At 34.3% G+C, this 20,819-nt stretch overlaps 1 protein-coding gene across 4 annotated transcripts in view; it reads left to right on the top strand.

The window, feature by feature from the left end:
• Positions 1-18,116, top strand: part of Efcab7 (EF-hand calcium binding domain 7) — a 28,470-nt gene extending 10,354 nt beyond the window's left edge. For all 4 annotated transcript variants that reach the window (XM_090334687.1, XM_090334690.1, XM_090334689.1 and 1 more), the window contains 8 exons: positions 2,979-3,120; positions 5,179-5,288; positions 7,963-8,120; positions 10,253-10,386; positions 12,223-12,371; positions 13,980-14,189; positions 15,043-15,150; positions 17,855-18,116. In XM_090334687.1, coding sequence (XP_090190813.1) covers positions 2,979-3,120; positions 5,179-5,288; positions 7,963-8,120; positions 10,253-10,386; positions 12,223-12,371; positions 13,980-14,189; positions 15,043-15,150; positions 17,855-17,929 — 1,086 coding nt within the window. In that variant the 3' untranslated portion in view covers positions 17,930-18,116. The remainder of the gene's footprint in view (positions 1-2,978; positions 3,121-5,178; positions 5,289-7,962; positions 8,121-10,252; positions 10,387-12,222; positions 12,372-13,979; positions 14,190-15,042; positions 15,151-17,854) is intronic.
• The last annotated feature ends 2,703 nt before the right edge of the window (positions 18,117-20,819 follow it).

Below are 20,819 nucleotides of genomic sequence, written 5' to 3'. Positions count from 1 at the left end.
GTACTTAATAATAGCAAATTTAATAACTACATACATTTTTCTTAACATACAGACAGCAAATAGTGTTCTATTAAGGATATACAAAATGATGATGGTGATATGTTTCTCCTCTGATTATATCTCTACCAAATCTATTACAAATTGTAATTAGCCTTAATTTTTAAAAATAACATATACTTTACATGTCAAATATTCATGATAGGGCCGGGAGTTTGGCCTAGTGGTTAAAGTGCTTGCCTAGCATGCATGAAGACCCAGGTTCGATTCCTTGGCACCACATACATAGAAAAAAGCCAGAAGTGGTGCTGAGGCTCAAGTGGTAGAGCTCTAGCCTTGAGAAAGTCCAAGGATATTGCTCAGGCCCTGAGCTCAAGCCCAGGACTGGCAAAAAAAAAAAAAATATGATAGTGGCCTAAAGAAAAAAGATGTGATGCTGTTAATGTATTTCTGCCATTTTCTGCTTTACTATTTGCAATTTTGCCTTTAAACATGTCTTTATATATTCAGAATGAAAATAAGTTAAATTTACATATGAACAATAAATGTAACAGTTCTGTTTGTGTTTGTATGCGTTTAATTGAATTGGCAGAAGATAGCACCACCTCATGTCGTATATAAGAATTACAAGCTATTTTATTTCTCTGCTTTTTTTTATATTGTCAAAAATTGTATCATACATGGCATTTCTTGCTCTATCATTCTAAAAATTTTCAACCTCCTTCCATTTTTCTCATAATGCTCAAACTGCCAACTTAATGTATAATCCTTTCAAGTTGATTTATTTCAACAAGCTCTCCATTTGTCAGTACTTTTCCCCTTTTAATTCATAGCATTTTAGTCTGGATCCAAGAGAAAAAGCTTTGTGTGATTGAAAGCATATTTATCTTAAAATAAAATTTAAGTTTAAGAAGTATCATATGTTTAATAATCTACAGATCTTAAGAAGTTCTTTTTAAACAGTGGAGGTTCAATTTCCTATTAAAAATAATGTGATTATCACAATGCAGGTTTGGTTGGTGTCAATCATTTTCATCGTCTTCTAGGTTAGATGTTGCTTTACATCTCAGCCCTTTTCACCCATGTATAGTGGAATGATGTATAGTTTGACAATCTTTCCATAGAAACCCAAATTCTCATCTAGTGTAGCATTATTTTCTAGAATTGAAACTTAGGTAGGAAAGATCTCTAATAAAAATATTTAAGTTCTCCCTTGCTAGATTTTATAAGGCTATCTCCTGTTAACCTATAATACTATTCTCAGAAGAAGCATTTAGGCATGGAATAATTCTTTCATCTTTGAGTTTCCCAAATGGCGCAGATTATGTTCACTGTCAATATACCAAAGTGTGTTACTTTTTACAATTTTACTTAAACAGTGGGAAGCTGTTAACACTTATAGTCATAAATACAAGACATGCTGTAACTACTGAAATCAATGTTTTTTGAATGAGGAAAGTAGTTACATTTATTTAATACTTGTTTAATGATAATGCTTTGGTATGCTTTATTAATATTATAAACAATTTTCTTTTGAAAGCTGGCTTTAAAGATAATCATAGCAAGGTTGGATGTTGGTGGCTAATGCCTGCAATCATAGCTACTCAGGAGGCTGAGATCTGAAAATCATGCTTTGAAGCCAGCACAGGCAGGAAAATCTATGGGAATCTTCAACTAGTCAAAAAGCCAAAAGCAAGCATGATTTCTTGGGTTCAATCCTCAATAGAAGAAAGAAAACAGAAAATTCCATATGATAATGATAAAGTGAGAGAAATTTGCATACACATAGTATTGGTATATTTTTCATAATGTCAACAAAGAATGTATAAATTGCTTTTTGTACAATGTACCATTTAAATTTTTATTTAATTCTCGTTATGGGCCCCTACATATACGTATTACCAGTACTGAGGCAGGAACTCAAGGTCTGGTGCTATTTGGTCTTATATTGATGTTCTTCCACTTGAGCCACACCTCTACTTGACTTTTTGCTCATTAACTGGAGCTAAAAGTGTCATTGATATGTCTGCCCAGGCTGGCTTTGAACAAGGATCCTCAGATTCAGCCTCCTGAATAGCTAGAATTATAGGTATGAGCCGCCAGCACCCAGTCGAACATAGACATTTAAATTAAGACAAAGAGAAAAGAAACAGCCAGTCCAGAAAGGTCCTTCTCCAAACATATTTCTTATTCATCAGCATATTTTTTATGTGATTAAACTGAACAATTTTATTTTTAAAAATGGGATAACTTAGGAGAAATGGATAAAATTCCTTGGTACACACAACCTTTCTATTTCTCATAGAGAAATAGAAAATCAAAAATAAAGGAGATAAAATAATAAATGTCTTTCATCAAAGAAAATCCTTAAAACAATAGTTTCAATACCAAACTCTACCAAGCAAAAAATAAATAATACCATGTTATAATTCATCAGCATAGTTAATTTTCTTTTTTTCTTTCCCTTTCTTTTCTTCCTCCCTTTTCCCTTGTCACTTTTTCTTGAAATGTATTTATATTAGAAGTCTTGTTTTGCTGTGCTCCCAACACTAATTTCATCCAAATTATGGCACTGCATTTATTACTTTGCTTCAGTTCTTACTTTTTGAGCTTTATTTTCGTATTCTTGTGTGGATTTTCCTAACATTTCATGATTCGGATGGCATTGATTCTTCATGGTATTGTTCACTAGTCACTCGTTTTATACCAATTTCACCTATAAATCAGAAAATAAATATCGAACACCCTCAATAGGCTAAACCCTATTTTAGACAGAGTTTTAGGAATGTTTTTGTATATATGACTTTTTAGTCTCAGTCATCAATTGTGCCTAATTTCTGACACTTCTTATGCTGAACATTTCTGGAGACCAATGATTGTATTTGACATCTTTTATATTTTTGTTTTTTTTCCCCTCATGCTAATGCATGTTGGAAACATTTAACAAGGACAACTTGAAAAGATTTCTACCTTCGTTTCAGGACTGGCAGTGTATACAATCAAAAGGCTGCTTCTTTTTAGAAGAGGATGGTGAAATTATTAGTCATCAATATAAAATGCAAATAACTCAAAAGTCCATGGTTTATCTAACAATTAAGCCATTAAACTTGAGTCAAGTTGAAGGCAAGTTTAAATTTTCTGTTTATTTTTAAAATATCAATCTGTGCCCTCTTTGTAATTAACTGTGTATTTAACTGGTCTATTAGTGTAGCAAATAACTAACATAAGAAAGGTATGGTTATGGCTGGGTGTAGCCTGTAATCCTAGCTACTCAGGAGGCTGAGATCGGAGGATCTCCGTTTAAAGCCAGCCCAGCACTTAAAAACCTTGAGACTCTTATCTCCAATTCACCAGAAAACCAGAAGGGGTGCTGTGGCTCAAGGGATAGGGCAGTAGCCTTGAGTTGAAGAGCTCAGGAATAGCGCCCAGACCCAGAGTTCAAGTCCCAAGGTCCACAAAAGAAAAAAAAAATTAAAGAAATGTGTGGTTACACTTCATGAGAGAAAATATTATTTCATATGTTGACTGTGTTATATGAAACAAAAACAATGCTTTGTATATACATTTAAAGCATTTTTTATTAAAAACAAGCAAAATTCTATACCAGAATCCAGGTAATTTTTATTTTCCAATTAATCTTAATTTTTTAATTTATCAGTTTTTAAATTAAAATTTCCATGAAAAATGTTATAGAAGCATAGTTCAAGATGTGAATCTACAAGCATTTCTTAGTGTTTTCAAAGTTTATGTCTATAGTTGAGGCAGTATCAATAATTATAAGCCTGGTGCCAGTGGCTCATATCTATAATCCTGGTTATTCAGGAGGCTGGGATCTGAGGATCATGATTCAAGGCCAACCTGGGCAAGAAAGTCAATGAGACTTTTTTTTTTTGCCAGTCTTGGTGCTTGAACTGAGCGCCCAAGCACTGTCCTTGGGCTTTTTCCTCAAGTGTGTGCCACTTGAGCCACAGCACTATTTCTGACTTTTTCTATGTATGTGGTACCAAGGAATCAACCCCCCCCCCCCCCCCCCCGGGTCTTGGTGCATGCTAGGCAAACACTCTACCACTAGGCCAAACTCGCGACCCTAATGAGACTCTTATCTCCAATTAACCACCAGAAAACCAGAAATAATGCTGTGGCAACTAAGCAGTAAATGCTAGCTGTGAGTGAAAAGCTCAGGGACAGCATCCAGGCCCTGAGTTCCTGCCCCATGCCCAACAATAACAATAATGCAATATTAATAATTATAGTAATACTCATATATTTACATATATAAATGAGTTTCCTACTGTCCAAAATGTTGATTATGTCCTTTTAATCAGCAACAAATGTTTACATGGGTGTTTCCCTAAGATATTATTTTAATGTTAATTGTTCCAAATCAATATTTGTTTTTCTTTTGTAGTGTTTTATGGAAATATTTCCTACTACCAGATTCTTCCCTAATCCTCTAAACAAGTCCTTTTCAAGATGTAGACCAAAAGGGGAAAATAGAGATCCTGGTTATGTTCTAAAAGTATAACAATAGGATTTCCTGAGGATTAATTTTGATATGTGCAAGTTAAAAGATGATTTAAGATTTGGGAGCCAAACTGTTAAAACAGAGAAGACTCTAGATGTTTAGTTTCTCTTAAGAGATTGGGGAAGATGAGCAGTCCTATTTTTTGGAAAGAGAAATGTAAGTGGAAATGTTAGTTAGACAGTTGCTTATGTGAGGTTAACGTTCAGCAAAAGGCCCTGGATGAAAATCTCTGATTGTGCACACAGATATTTTTCCTCCTGTTCCTTTGTCTGTTTCTCTTGAATTTTGAGTTATTCAGTTGTATCCTGCAGCTCTGCTTGTTGTTGTTTGTTTTGTTTTTGTTGTTTAGCACTGGCATTGAACTAGTCTCACATCTGCTAGGCAAACCTAGCACTGTGTCAAACTCCTACTGCTGGGAACTCAGCTTTTGATGAATAGTTTAGAATAGCTAGGAATTTTAGAAAATGACTGTATAGAGAATGTTCTTCATAATGTTGTAAATAAAATATGATCTACTGTAAATATTAAAATGTTCCCATATAAAATCACATGTAGATTTTTTTTAAAAAATTGCTAAGAGGCACAGAAACTACTAACTTTTTAAAATATGAAAGACTAAGTAGTAATTGCCTAAATTGTTGTTTTTTTATATATAGGAAAACTATCATCTTGGCTATCTGTTGATACTACCTTATATATTCTTAAGGAAAATGAGAGTCGAGCAAATCTACAGCTAATATGTTTTACTGAACTACAAAACAGAGAAGTATAAAGATATATTTTCTAATGTTTAACTAAAAATATAGTATGAACTTAAATTTGGGGAATTTTCCATGTTTATTTCATTTGATTCTTTAAACATTTAGTCTCCCCATTAAGATATAATGCAATTCTTAAACATCATGGATATTGTATATGTTTTGTTAATTGTAAAAGACTTTTTCTTTGCTGAAATTTATTAAGGATTGAAGATTAAAAGACAGCCCTGGCTTGCCAGTTGTTCAAAATTGTGTTTTACTTTCTCCTTCTCTAAAAGCCCTAGTGCCTCATATGTTAGCATTTTCTGTTATACTCAGTAACAAATACTGATGCCAATAGATATTTCCACTCCACCCCACCCCCAGTATTAGCAATTTCAGACTTTGGAAGAGTTGTTCAAGATGCTTGTCTTATACTCTTCTTACTGCAAAATAGAAAAATGTTAAGATTATGGTCCTCAAACCTAACTTATATTATAGATTTCAAAATAGACTTATATGAAGAAATGATTTTAAACATTTTCAGATGTTGCCCTTGAGTCTGTTCTGATTTTTTCTAATTATGTATTTACTCAAGAGGCCAGATATGTGAAGCAGATACATAAATGTGGCTATTCATTTTATGAGGACTACAAAATACATCTGCTATACAACAGAAATAATACTATTCAAGGTTTACTGCAATATCATATTTAATCTTTATATAGTTCCAACATTTCCCTGATGGAATGTTATATAAAAGTCTTTATTGAAGGCATCAAACAGACAATGATAGTTATAGGCAAGAAACAAATAAGGTGGAATAAGTTAGTGTTTTGATTAAACTTTTCTTTGGAACTGACTACCAAGTTAAATTCAAGATAAAGCATTATCTAAAACAATAGCTTTTCACATTTGGTTTTGAGTAAAATTACTTTCTTATGAGATTGCATGTGTAAGAAAAGTTAGTACATAGCAAGGCTACAATAAAGTTTCAGTGAGTTTTTCTATTTACTTCTTTATTATATAGGCATCTGTTTTTCTGCAATGTCATATTTACAGGAGATTTTTCATTTGTAATTTTAGTTTCACAATTACTTTAAGAAAAAATGTTTTGCTATCCACAATTTATATGTGAAGGCTAATGGAGAGTCATAGGATAACATATTTGCATATTAGGGAACAACAAAATCTATGTATGTTTTTTTTAAGATTAATGTCTTATCGATCTATATCTTGCCAATCTAAAAGATTATGGTTTCAAAGCATGATTTTGTAGTTTAGTCTTCAAATTGACCCTTCGTTATATTGGATTGCTTCTTGTATCAAAATAGGTGACCTTAAGATGATTATGATTCCTCTGACCAGTCAGGGCAGAATATTGAACCTGGAATTCAGAGGAGCAATCTTGTTTCATAAACGAATCTCCATGTACCTAGGTCTTGGAAGTTATATTTGTATGCAGTACAAATTCTCTTGAGCTGATCTACAGTGAAAGACAAGTAACTGTGCCTAGTCATTTCATAAAACTAGTAAAACACATAGATTTAATTATTTGAAAGCAAATGATTATAGTTTATATGTCTATATAACCCTCCCCATATATATAATTTGGGGACTCTGGAAAGCTCCTGGGAAGTTATCCTAGAAGGAAGCTCCTAGAATGTTACAATTTGCTTTCTTTTATAGTACAGAATAAAATATTTCCCCATATGAATATCCTGATATCATAAATATTCAACATTTGGTAAATAACAGAATTTTACATAAGGCAAATATACTTAGAATTCTGCATTTTGTTTCATAGCTCAAATTACATTTCAATCCACAAAACCAAGCTCTTAAAAATGTTTATATTGGATGAAGCTAGAGCGAATCATATTGAGTGAGATAAGTCAAGACCAAAGGAACAAAAGGTGCATGGTATCCTTAATATGTGGATATTAGATCCAAACAGTATTAAAAACGATGACTCCAATGTTATGGACATGGTCTTGGAGATATAAACATAACTACATAGACACAAAAATCTATGACGGGCTATATACGCTATAGATATGTTTTATTACACACATTAATATGTACCTATGACATATAAACCCTCAGCTTAATTTTAATTATGTTCTAAAATCTAAGTGCCAATGATTGTCTATAGAGATTCCCTTCTTGCTTGTTAAACATGACATTTGAAATATGATGTAAAAATCAATGTTAATAAATTATTTAATAAAAATGTTTATATTAACTCATACAAATAATAAAAAATTTAAAAATATATTTAAAATTTATTTTGTGCCATTGATTTACAAATCACATACTTCAATCACAATAAGAGACATAACATGGAATATTATTACTTTAAGGAGCTCAGTGTTTACTGAAAATACAACCTAAAATTAATCTTTTGCTTTCTGTTAAAGATATTTACATCCCAAACATTTTTGAAGCTTGTTGGAGACAAGTTAGAAGATATGTAATGTTTTGTCCATTTTTAGATAATTTAAAAAATACACAGGAAACTATATCTTATTATCTTGTATGGTGATTGCAGTTAAGAAAAAATTCGATACCTATAAAAGGTTTGATACCTATAATAGAACTGGTGACTATTTCAAAATTATTTCTAGTGTGTTTCCTTTTAAGAATGATTAAAAATCACTACAATGCATGATGGTTTTGTTTTGTTAAATTGTTTTGAGAAAGGTATTTGGGTGGACTGGTGAACTAGGACCTGGAACTTACTGGTTAATTCCTTCCACAACTGGCTGTCGGCTGAGGAAAGAAATAAAACCAATAACAGAAGAAGCCCAACTTGTGTACAGGGATGAAACAGGGGAATTATTTCTTACAAAAGAATTTAAGTAAGTATTTTTAAAATTGTAGTTAGAACATGTGGATCTATCTATATCATCTGTCTGTCTGTCTGTCTGTCTATCTATCTAACTAACTATAGTCTATCTTCTCCCATTTCCTTTAGCTAGCTTCCAGCCTCATATTCATATTTTAATTCAGCACCTAAAACTTTGTGACAACATGGGTGAACCTGGAGGTTGTTAACCTAAAAACAATAAATAAACCAATTTTACAAACACAAATAACTGATTGAATAGAGATGGAATCTAAAAAGGATAGACTTACATGAACAGAGACTAGAATGGTGGTTACCAGGAGATAGGGGTATAAGAAAATTGGGGAGATGTTGTTTAAAGGATACAAGTTTTTAGTTAGAAAGCAGGAAAAGTTCAGGCCATGTAGTGTATGATATGTGGTGCTTTAATTGATGGCTATGTATTGTAAACTTGAAAAATGCTAGAAGAGTAGATTTTAAGTGTTCTTACCACAAAGATTAATTATTTGAGATAATGGATACATTATTTAGCTTGAATTAGTCATCTTATAATGTGTGCATGCATTGAACAGGTTATATACTATATATATATAATTTATTCACTAGGCATCTGAAACTGACCTTTTATTTGCAAGTCACAGATGGTAATTGATTTCTGGGTTGTACATACTTTGTGCAAGGCAGCTTTATCAATTTCTCCTCCAACAGACACAAACTTTAAAATAGAACTTGCTAGTTATATTCTTGATTTTGATAACTTTCAAATATGAATACAAAACTTAGGGAATTGTTTTATGTGTTACATATATACTAAGAGATTTGACCACATGCAGAAAAAAGACAGTAGAATGGAGAAAGAGAGAAAGAAGAAAGGAATTAATTAATGCACCGGTGGCTCATGGTTGTAATCTTGGTTACACAGGAGGCAGAGATCTGAGGATTGTAGTTTTAAGTTAGCCTAGGCAAGAAAGTCCTTGAGATTCTCAACACCAGTTAAGTATCAGAAAAGCTGGAAGTGGAACTGTGGCTCAACTGACCAACTGGTAGAACTGCTAATGAAAAATGCTTAGGGACAGGGCCCAGACCCTGAGTTTAAGTCCAGAAACAGCACAAAAAGGAAAAAAAGAAGAAAAAAAGGAACCTAGTACTAGCATTGGGTTCCCATTGTATGTTAAGATACTATTATGTTGGATAATTCTATGGTTGCTTTAAAAACTTATTTATCTTGGGCTTGGGAGTTTGGCCTAGTGGTGGAATGCTTGCCTAGTATGCACTACGACCTGGGTTTGATTCCTTGGTACCCCACATACATAGAAAAAGCTAGAAGTGGTGCTGTGATTTTTTTTCTTTGTTTGTTTTGGCTTTGGCTTTGTTTGTGGGGTTTGAACTTAGGGCCTGGGTGTTGTTCCCTTGTTCCATAGCTTTTTTTTTTTTTTTTTTTGCCAGTTAGGGGGTTTGAATTCAGGACCTGAGCACTGACCGTGGGCTTTCCCAAGGCTAGAGCTCTACCACAGTACCATTTCCTGCTTTTTCTATGTATGTGGTACTGAGGAATCGAACTTGTGTCTTGGTGCATTGTAGGCAAGCACTGTACCACTAGGCTAAACTCAATGCTGGTGCTCTACCACCCACAGCTCCATTTGTGGCTTTTAAAAAAATAACTGTAGAGAGCCAGCTGTGGTGGCTCACGCCTATAATCCTATCTACTCAGGAAGCTGAGATCTGAGGATCGAGGTTCAAAGCCAGCCTGGGCACAAAAGAACCTGAGACTCTTATCTCCAATTAACCTCTAGAAAACAGGAAGTGGGGCTTGGCTCAGGGTAGGCTGGTAGCCCTGAGCTGAGAAGCTCAGGGACAGCACTCAGGCAAGTTCAAGCCCTATGACTGCCCCTCCCAACAAAATAATAATAATTAACTGTAGATAAGGGTCTTACGGACTTGCCTACCTGAGCTGGTTTTGAATCATAATCCTCAGATCTCAGCCTTCTGAGTAGCTACGATTATAAGTATGAGCCACTGGCACCTGGAGCAGGAACTGATTAATGCTGTATTCTTCCTTTGAATGTTGGGTTAGCCTGTCTTTAAACTGTCTTTACCCTAGCTGTCTTAAAGTCAAGAAATAATTTTCTACTTTTATTACTTTAGATCAACTTTATCAGACATATTTGAAATAATTGATTTGGATGGAAATGGTCTTCTTAGCCTTGAGGAATACAATTTTTTTGAACTGAGAACAAGTGGTGAGAAATGTGATGAAGATGCATGGGCTATCTGCAGAGGTGAGCACTTTTCCTCCATGATGGATATGTAGGAATATATATAACATCCTTTTATTCCAAAGAAGAAATTAAACCCTCTCCTCCATGCAATAAACACTTTGGTGCTAGGTGCTGGTAACTCACACTTGTAATCCTAGCTACTCAGGAGACAGACCTCCAGGTTTAAAGTTTGAAACCAGCCCAGGCAGACAAGTCCTAGAGAATCTCTACCCAACTAGCAGAAAGCTGGGCTAGAGCCTCATTCAAGTGGTAGAGCACCAACCATCCATGCCAAGTGAGTACACTAGGTTCTGAGTTCAAGCCACAATACTGACACAGAAAACGAAAAAAAAAAAAAGTAGTAGCATTGTTTGTGGATCTCAACAACCTAAACATTTTTTCCTTAAGTAATGTATTATTAATATTTAAAAAGGTGAATTGCTCATGATTTCAGCTTTCAATCTATAGTCTTGCTAGCTTATATAAAAAGTTTAAAACCCTGTACTATCTCTTGGTATCACTGGAGTACACACTGTGTTCAAGAGAGGCAGCAAAGAGTTAATAGCCTAGTTTTACTAAAATATGAAGTAGTTCCCAAAAGTTATTTATACATGTTAAAAATTCTTAGTGGCTCACATCTGTAATCCTAGTTATTCATGGTAAAAAGCAAGCCTGGGCAAGAAAGTCTGTGAGACTTTTCAATTAACCACCAAAAAGACCATAAGTGGAGTTGTCTCGGCACTCAACTGATTAAAAATGTGTTAGGATACATTATAGTTCACTGATACTTTTTGTTTTTGATTAAAAATGTGTTAGGATACATTATAGTTCACTGATACTTTTTGTTTTTTTCTTTTTTTTGTGTTAAGTTGTGGTTCTAATGATTAGAGCACTAACTCTGAGCACAAAAGCTCAGGGAAAACACCCAGTTTAAGCCGTGGGATCAACACACACACACACACACACACACACACACACACACACGCACACGCACACGCACACATGCATGCACATGTACAGACACACACACACACAATATCTAATTTTTGTATTAAGTTAAATGAAGATGGAAATACTAAATCCCAGAGTGTCAAGAGGTTGGAGAACCTCATTGAGAATGGGACAAAGTCTCTTGTCATTGAGGAGGAGTCTGGGATAAGATTAGCACCTGTGTATTTAAGAACTGTATTCACATACTTTTTTTTTTTAAGGTTTCTGCACATCTATTGATATCTATTTTCTTTCTTTCCCTCCCTTCCTCCCTACTTCTCTTCCTCTCTCCATTCCAGAAATTGAATGCAGTGTCACAGTTCTTAGGCAGGTTCACTCCCACTTGAATCCTTTTTTGCATTGGTTATTTTCAAGGTGTGGAGGGGGGTCTCACTTTATGTCTGGACCAGTTTGAGCAGTCTGTACCCACATACTTGTACTTTTCCTCAGCTGACAGGCATGTGCTACAAGTGATTGTGTGTCCTCTGTTGCTGGGATAACGGGTGCATGCAACCTTGCCCAGCCATTGCTTGAGGTGGAGTCTCATGAACTTCTATGCACAGGTGGCCCTCAAACCATGTCCTCTGATGATACTACCAAGTAGCTAGGATTACAGGCTTCAACCACTATGCCAGTTATCTTTATTTGTTGAATAATGTTGCATTGTGTAGACATAACACATTTTTGTTTATTTTCTTCCATTGTGTATAATATTTGATGACATGTTGCTTAAATCTTTAGTCCATTTTTAAATTGAAATACTGGATTTATTATTGGTAAGTTCTAAGAGTTTTACATGTATTTTGAACATTTAATTAATTGTATGAGTTTTAAAATTCTACATAGAAGAAACTTTTTTCTTAACAGAGAATTTTGATACAAAAAAGAATGAATTAACAAGACAAGGATTTATGGATTTAAATCTAATGGAAGCTAATGATCGAGAAGGCGATCCTACTGACCTCTGGGTAACTCTGCATTCGATGGGCTACAATAAAGCCCTGGAGTTGACAGAGGTAAAGCACTCTTAGTTTTCCCAATGGGCTTAGTGGTCATAGTATCTTACCCCCTTGAACATTTTCCTGGGCACTAAGATCTTTGACTTTCAGTAATATATGAATGAATCCTGGGTACTCTGGGTACAATTCTACTTGTTCATTCAAATTCCTGTTCTTACCTGAAATTTACTTAATGCCAACTATTTAAGTAATTCAGAGAGAAAGACAGTATATGATATACAGGAAAACATGATCATTAAAAAATATATATTCTCATGAATATATAGAGATTTCCTTTTTGAATACTTGTTTGTTAAATATGTCATTTGAAACATGATGTAAAAATCAATGTTAATTCTTTAATAAAAAAGTAAATATATATATATATATATTCTCGAATTGGAGATAGCTATTTGAGTTGTTAGTCTCATTTATGAAAGGAAACTCTGTCCTAACAGAACAAAGGCTCTCTTAAAGAGAATGTTCTATAAATTAATAGCTCATGCTACTTAGAAAGCGAAGACCTAGTGGATCACAGTTCAAAGCAAAGCTTAAGCAGAAAGGTCCACTAGACTCCATCTTCAAAATAACTAGCAAAAAGCAAAGCTCAAAACATGACTCAAATGCTAAAGCACCAGTCATGAGTAAAAAAGCTGAGTAAGTGCAAGATGCTCTGGCTAGCTCATACAAAGTACTATGTCTATTATGTACTATCATTATTAATTTAGTAAATGTAAAAATTGAATATTTTTTGTCAGAAATAATTAAAAGTAGATCTCCTTAAATTTTTTTCACATTTTAAATACAGAACTGAACAGTTTCAGTTAAGTAACAATATATTTGTTTATGCTTTTAAAAATAGTACTGTTGGAAGTGGTGCTGTGGCTCAAGTGTTGAAGAGCTCATGGACAGCGCTCAGGCCCAGAGTTTCAGCCCGCAACTGACCAAAAATAATAATAATAATAATAATACTATTTTTAACACTGTTCAAAAAGAAAGGTACGCCTGAGCACAGTGGTTCATGCCTATAATCCCAGCTACTCAAGAGGCTGAGATTTGAGGATCAAGGTTCAAAGCCAGTCCAGATACAAAAGAACCTGAGACTCTTATCTCCACTTAACCTCTAGAAAATGGGAAGTGGGGCGGTAGCCTTGAGCTGAAGAGCTCAAGGACAGCACCCAGACCAAGTTCAAGCCTCATGACCCACAAAATAAAAAGAAAGAAAGGAACTTATTATCTTATTATGTCACTGTAACCCCTCTGTATATCACCTTTCAATAAAAAGATTATTTTCATTTTCCATACATGAAGCAAAAGAAGGCAAACCATTGACAACTTTAAATTTTTACTTGCATAGGAAAAGATTCAAACTATGAATCTTTCACAATTTGCTATATACTTTAAATTTTGTTTTTATGAACATCAGTTAATATACTACCTTAAAGTCAGAATCTCAAACATTTTAATCACTCAGTTCATATTACTAAAAGTTTAAAATTTTAAAGATGTATCTGAAAGACAAACTAGAATGTTTGATACATCTTAAATCATATGATAAACATTAATAAATAATTTATTTAAAATTCTACCAGAGGCTAAAACCAAGATATTTTTCTTCCATGCCAGGCATGTCCATTTGTCATTGATATCTGTGCAGAAAAATGCAAGCCAAGGATTAAAGCTGTCCATATGGAAGCATGCAGTGGGCAACTTGAAAAGGCCATTTGTAAATCTGTGCTTAGCAGGAGTGATGCTAAAGTAATGGATGGCTATGAAAATATAATTGTACATGGTTACAATTGTGATACCTGGATAACATCAGTTATTGAAAATAAGGTATGAATTATTGAGTTGTTTCCCTACTTTTAATAAAGTGTTTAATAAGATGCTATCTTCTTTCTTACACTTTTCACATAGTAAATATCCCAATAGATTAATGACAATTGTCCATTCTGCTAGTTTGTACATCAATTGGAGCATAATAGTTCTTACATGATTTTTAAAGGCTCGAAATTGTTTGTAATTTTTACATTTATTATTGTTATTGTTATTTTACCAGTCCTGGAGCTTGACCTCCACTGTTCCTGAGCTTCTTTTGCTCAAGGTTAGCACTCTACCACTTGAGCCACAGCATCACTTCTGGCTTCTTCTGTTTCTGTGGTACTGAGGAATTGAATCCAAGGCTTCATACATGCTAGGCAAGCACTTTACCACTAAGCCACATTCTCAGACTGTTTTTATTTTAAAATATGAGAATTAACTATTTTAAAATATAAGAATTAACTATTTGGGCATCAGTGAAAATAATCTTTGTGCAAACTGCAAATCTTTGGTAGTGTTTTAGTGGGAAGGTAGTATCAAAGTAAATGGAAGGTGGGGGAAAAAACACCCTGGAGATAAAAGAAATACAGATTATTTCTGTATTTCTGAGATAGTATGTCCTTAGAATCCACCATGACCTGGAAATGAAGATTAAAGTGTAAATCGATCAAATATAGAAGAAAAACTTTCTACAGTTTGTAAAAGAATAAGAATAATGACAGGAGTTGAGAGATAAATAAACTAGATATATTGACAGGAGATGAGAGATATATAGACTACTTAATACAGAATCTCAGGACCTATTTTAGGTTTTATATTTGTCTCTGTACTTATTAAAGAACTAGTAACTTATGGAATTTTTTTATAGTCAGATGACAAAGTGATTATTCATGTTAACAATGAGCTAAGCAAAAACTGCGTAAACAACAGAGGACTCAGCATTTTTGCAGTTGAAGTGGCACCAAAATCTGCAATGGTAATGTTTAATTATCTAATTTAACTCTTTTATCTTTTTGAAAAGAAATCTGTGCTATAAATAAATATGTAGGGTGGAAATGAAGTGGAAAATAATTTCAAGTGTGATATTCATATCTATGTCATTTTATACGCTGACACAGAGGCTTAATCTGGTCTGTCACTATTTTTTTGTTGTTGTTGTTGGGCTTAAACTCTGCACCTGGGCTCTGTTCCTGGGCTCTTTAGTTTAAGGCTAGTGCTCTCCCGTGTTGAGCCACAGCTCACTTCCGGTTTTTTTTTAATTGTAATTAGTAAAAGGGTTTCTTCCGGTTTTCTAGTGGTTAACTGAAGATAAGAGTCTCATGGACTTTCATGCCAGGGTTGATTTTGAACTGCACCTCAGATCTCAGCCTCCTGAATGGATAGGATTATAGGCATGAGCCACTGGCACCCAGATTTCTGTCACTATTTTGTTGACAAGGGGATGTTTACTTTAATGTCTGCTCACTTTTTCTAAAGGTAAAATTAAGATAGTTAAACTAGTTTTGTTAGGTAGTACATAAGGCAAATGTAAAGATAAAATTAAAACTATACCTTGACAATACATTAGTTTTTAAATAAAAAATAATAATTTGGCTGAGTACTGGTGGCTCATTCCTATAAATCTAGCTACTCAGGAGGCTAGGATCTGAAGGTAGTGGTTTGAAGCCAGCTTGAGCAAGAAAGTCTATATCCAATTAACAACTAGAAAATTGGAAGTGGAGCTGTAGCTCAAAGTGGTAGAATGATGGCCTTGAGCAGAAAAGCTCAGGGACAGCACCCAAGACCTGAATTCAAGCCGACAACTAACAACAACAATAATAATTTGACCCATCTTATTCAATGTATGTAGACCTACTTCCTAACCAAGGTTAGCCAATCCTAAATAGTGACAAAAGCAGAGATTCTACAACATATAGACTTACAGTAGCTCTATTGGAAGAATCCCTTTTGTATATATTGGTTAATTCTTAGTTGCAACCTGAGATTAATCTGCTTTCACAAAAATGATACATGAATCAAGATCTGTCATGTACAACTGGGTAAGTACATTTATTATATTATCCTATCTACTTTTGTGTATGTTTAAACATTTTGATAGGAAACTAAAAAAGGGCATAACTTTCCTTCTAATTAGGAAATTTAAATAATGTTGGCTTTATTTATTTATTTATTTATTTATTTATTTTTTGCCAGTCCTGGGCTTGAGCTCAGGGCCTGAGCACTGTCCTTGGACTTTCTCAAGACTAGAGCTCTACCACTTGAGCCTCAGCACCACTTCCAGCTTTTTTCTATGTATGTGGTACCGAGAATCAAACCCGGGTCTTCATGCATGCTAGGCAAGCACTTTAACCACTAGGCCAAACTCCCGGTCCAGTTGTTGGCATTTTTTATAAAAACATGTGAAAGGGTATCAATGTGTGGGAATTAAGGCACCATTTATCTGGCAAATATCATGTAACCCTTCTATTAATTACAATAAAAATATATTAAAAAACAAAAAAACAGAAACAACTTTGAATATCATATAGAGAAAAATATACAGTATGAGTTAATAAGAATTTTAATGACCCCAAATATTTATATTTACAGTAATATTTTCTATCATTATATAAGACAGGAAAGAATCTCTTGTGTTTTAGATATGCTACTAAATCAAGAGCAAAAAAAAGCTATAATTTTTGTGTTAATCTGGGTTTATGATTTGGCCACAAATTCAAAGGCAGGGATTTAAAAAGACAAAGAAAAAGCACGCTGATTGTTCTTCCCGTTTTTCTGTACAGTCCATGAACATCTAAAACATTCTAGAATTATCTTTTATGTTTAATGGTTGACTTTAGGAAATACTCTAAGCTTACTGCTTTCTACTTCTTCTGTCTCTCTGTCTGTCTCTGTCTCTGTCTCTCTCTCTCTGTCTCTCTCTGTCTCTCTCTCTCTCCTTCTTCCTTTCTTCCTTTATTTCTTCCATGGTACTTAAGACCTTGTGCTTGCTAGATTGGCATTCTGTTACTTGAGCCATACCTCTATCTTGATTTTTTTGCTGGTTATTTTGAAGATGAAGCCTAATGAACTTTTCTTCCTGGGCTGGCTTCAAACAGCAATCTTCCAGGTATCGGCCTCATTAGTAATTAAGATTATAGACATAAACCATCAGTGCCTAGCTATGACCCCATTCTTTACCCACATTTATTTTTTTTAACTCACATTTATACACACCAACTAACAATTAACTTTTAGAGTCCTGATCATAAACTACCAGTCTCTGCTAGGGACAAATACTGTGGAATTTTATCAGCACAGGGATTTGGGGTAGGGATTGTGAGATAGAATTTTAGTATGTAGTCTGGGCTAGCCTCAAACTTTCAATCCTGTTATCTTAGCCTCTTAAGTATTCAGATTATAAGAGTGGGATACCATATCCAGCCTAATTTCTTTCCCTCCCTCCCTTCCTTTCTTTCTTTCTTTTTTTTTTTTTTTTTGAGACAAGCTCTACTATGTTGCTTAAGCTAGTCTTGAATTCTAGAGATAGTCTCCTGCTTCAGACTCCTAAGTACCTGGGACTACAGGCACATGTCACTGCACCTGGCATCACAGAGATATTTCTCAAAGTCTAGAAATGTTATCTTATTGAAAATTAGACAATTAAGTAAAAATAAATAAAAATTGTTTGTTTTTATGTGCAGGTTTGTCAACATGTAATGCCCTTGAACGAACAACAGGAATGGATGTATTACTGTGTGTACTCCCTTATATCTTAACTAAGTCTACTTGGAGCCAACAAATAATTACTTTAGATATATTTTGCTGTTTATTGCTGAAGTCAATGCTATTCAATATAACTGATATACCTCATTAATAGTAATTTAATTATGCACACTTATATTTATAATCCATGTACTTTATTATTAAAATATAAATAATGTTTTAAATACGTGGCCTTGTTAATTTAGTAGTAAACCTAAGTGCATTTTGCTTAGGAATAGTAAGTAAAAAGTTAAAGGTAAGCTTTTTAAAATAAAACTCATTAACTTCTTAAATTCTATATGCTTTTGGTTTATCTTACTCATTACAAAACAAAAGAATATAAATATAAAAAAGACATTTAATTTTCCAACCATAAAAAAGTTAGAGAAACTTAAGAGTTTTTTTATGTTAAGATAATAGTAGGAATAGTCTGATCTAATAGTAAAATTTCTATTAATTTACCTCTGGTTTGTTAGGTACACTTTGAAATAATAGGAATGAAATATAGCAGTTAGTGGAATAGTACATACTATGAAAAATGAAACTAAGCAATTAAGAACTGTATGGCAGGGCCAGGAGTTTGCCCTAGTGGTAGAGTGCCTTTCTAGCATGCACGAAGACTCGGGTTCCAGTCCTGGGTGTTACATACTTGGAAAAAGCCAGAAGTGATGCAGTGGCTCAAGTGGTAGAGCTGTAGCCTTGAGGAAAGCCCAAGGATAGTACTTAGGCCTTGAGTTTAAGCCCCAGGTCTGACCAAAAAAAAAAACCCAAAAACCCAAAAACTGTATGGCAATATCACCGATATAATGTGTGGCTAGTAAATGTCAGCTTTTGAAACATGAATGCAATATGGCAGGTATTATGTTTGTACCGAATGCATACTAGCACATAATTCAAATATCAGTGGTTGTTTTGCCCTTGTTTTAGATATCTATAAAGTGGATTGTCATTACCTAGCAATCTGAGGTCTTCAGATGGCGTGTCTTAAAATAGTGACATAAGGCCGGGAACATGGCCTAGTGGTAGAGTGCTTGCATAGCATGCACAAAGCTTTGATTTCCTGGTATCACCTAAACAGTAAAAGCCTGAAGTGGTGCTGTGGCTCAAGTGGAAGAGCAGTAACCTCTAGGACTGGCAAAAAAAAAAAAAAAAAAAAAAAAGTAGTAACAAAGGGAAGCATTTTATTTTTTTGCTGATCCTGGGACTTGAACTCAGGGCCTGGGCACTGACCCTGAACCTCTGTGCACTCAAAGTTAGCTATCATCTGTTTATGAGGTAGCTCAAGGCTACTGCCCTCCCCCTTGAGTCACAGTCCACTTCCGGTTTTCTGGTGGTTAATTGGAGATAAGAGTCTCACCCACTTCAGTGCCCCAAGATGGCTTTGAAACATGATCCTCAGATCTCAGCCTTTGGGGTAGCTAGGATTACAGATGCCTGGCTTAGGGGTAGTTTTGCATTGCTTACTTCACTTAATATGATTGTTCTTTTTTTCATATATTTTTTATTGTAATTAATATAAGGGTTACATGATATTTGCCAGATAGGAGGTGCATTAATTCACATACATTGATACCCTTTCACATGTCTTCGTCCCCATTTCCCTCCTCCCCACCCCCGCCCCTCATCTTGTTTTCCCCTTAATATGATTTTTCTAAGATGGCAGCATAGAATTCCGTTGTGTATAAATATCACTTCATGTTGATCTAATCATCTACTGAGGGGCATCTGGGTTTCACCTATATTTCTGTAGCTTCTCCCAATTTTAACATCCTTCTCAACCTCAGACCCTCCAGAATATATCCTCCTTGTACAAAATAATTCTTCTTCCCTTTACCCTCTTTATGGTCTCAGCGGCCATACCATTTCTTCCAAGAATGCTTTCTTGACTTTTCCCCTGATCAAGAGTTGTTTTTTTTTTTTCCTTATTCCTTGCTGTGCTGGTATCCAACTTGTGATCCTTCTGCCTCTGCCTACCAAATAGTTAAGATTATAGGTTGGAGCTACTATACTCAGCTAATTAACTTTGTTGGCCCTAACACTTTGTGGTTACTGTTTGTTGTATCACTCATTTTACTACTTATGGTTTGCTATTTATGTATCTGTACTTCAGGGGAGGTTGAAATCTGAAACACTTAGAACCCCAGCAATAGCCTTATAAACTATTATGGGTATATAATAAATATTCATTGGGAGCATGGTTGAAAAACCTGGGTAGGAAATTAAAACTTAAAATGTAGCAAGACTTTTAAAACTAAGGCTAGTTAAGAATATTTAATTTTATGAATCCTGAATTAGTATTTTACTAAAATGAATAAACAAAGGTGACAGTTTTTTTTCCCTTCAAAAATTTTTTTATTGTGATTAATAGAAGGGTTACATTATATTCACCAGATAGAAGGTACATAACTTCACAAACATTGATACCCTTTCTCATAACATGGTCCCCATTTCCCTCCCCCCTTCCCTATCCAATTTCAAACAACCAATTAAGCACATATAAAATATATCAGATAACAAAGTGAAAAATTGTAACAATATGAGATAACCAAGGGATGTTAAAAGAGATGAGCGATAACATAGTACATTAAGGACAATAGTCACTCATTATATGGTTTTTGTTTCCTTATCCTGGAGTTCCTTACATTTAGTGTCATACTATTTGGCCTAATGTCTCTAGATTTTGTTCTATTGTAAATCTCTGCTAGGAGAGCCCAAGATTTCTACTGATTATGACAAATGAGGGAGACAATTGGGCCTATGTTCCGTTAGTATGGTGACAGTTTTTTTTCCAGTGATTATCTGGCAAGTAATTTTAGATAACAAACCACATGATCATTATAACTCCTTTTTAAAAAAATTTTTTTTTGCCAGTCCTGGGGCTTGAACTCAGGGCCTGGACAGTGT

Source organism: Megascapheus bottae, chromosome 6 (genome assembly GCF_031878675.1).
Source record: "Megascapheus bottae isolate mThoBot1 chromosome 6, mThoBot2.hap1, whole genome shotgun sequence".
Lineage (NCBI taxonomy): Eukaryota > Metazoa > Chordata > Mammalia > Rodentia > Geomyidae > Megascapheus > Megascapheus bottae.
Note: the sequence above shows the minus strand (reverse complement) of the source record. Positions and strands in the feature narration are given on the sequence as shown.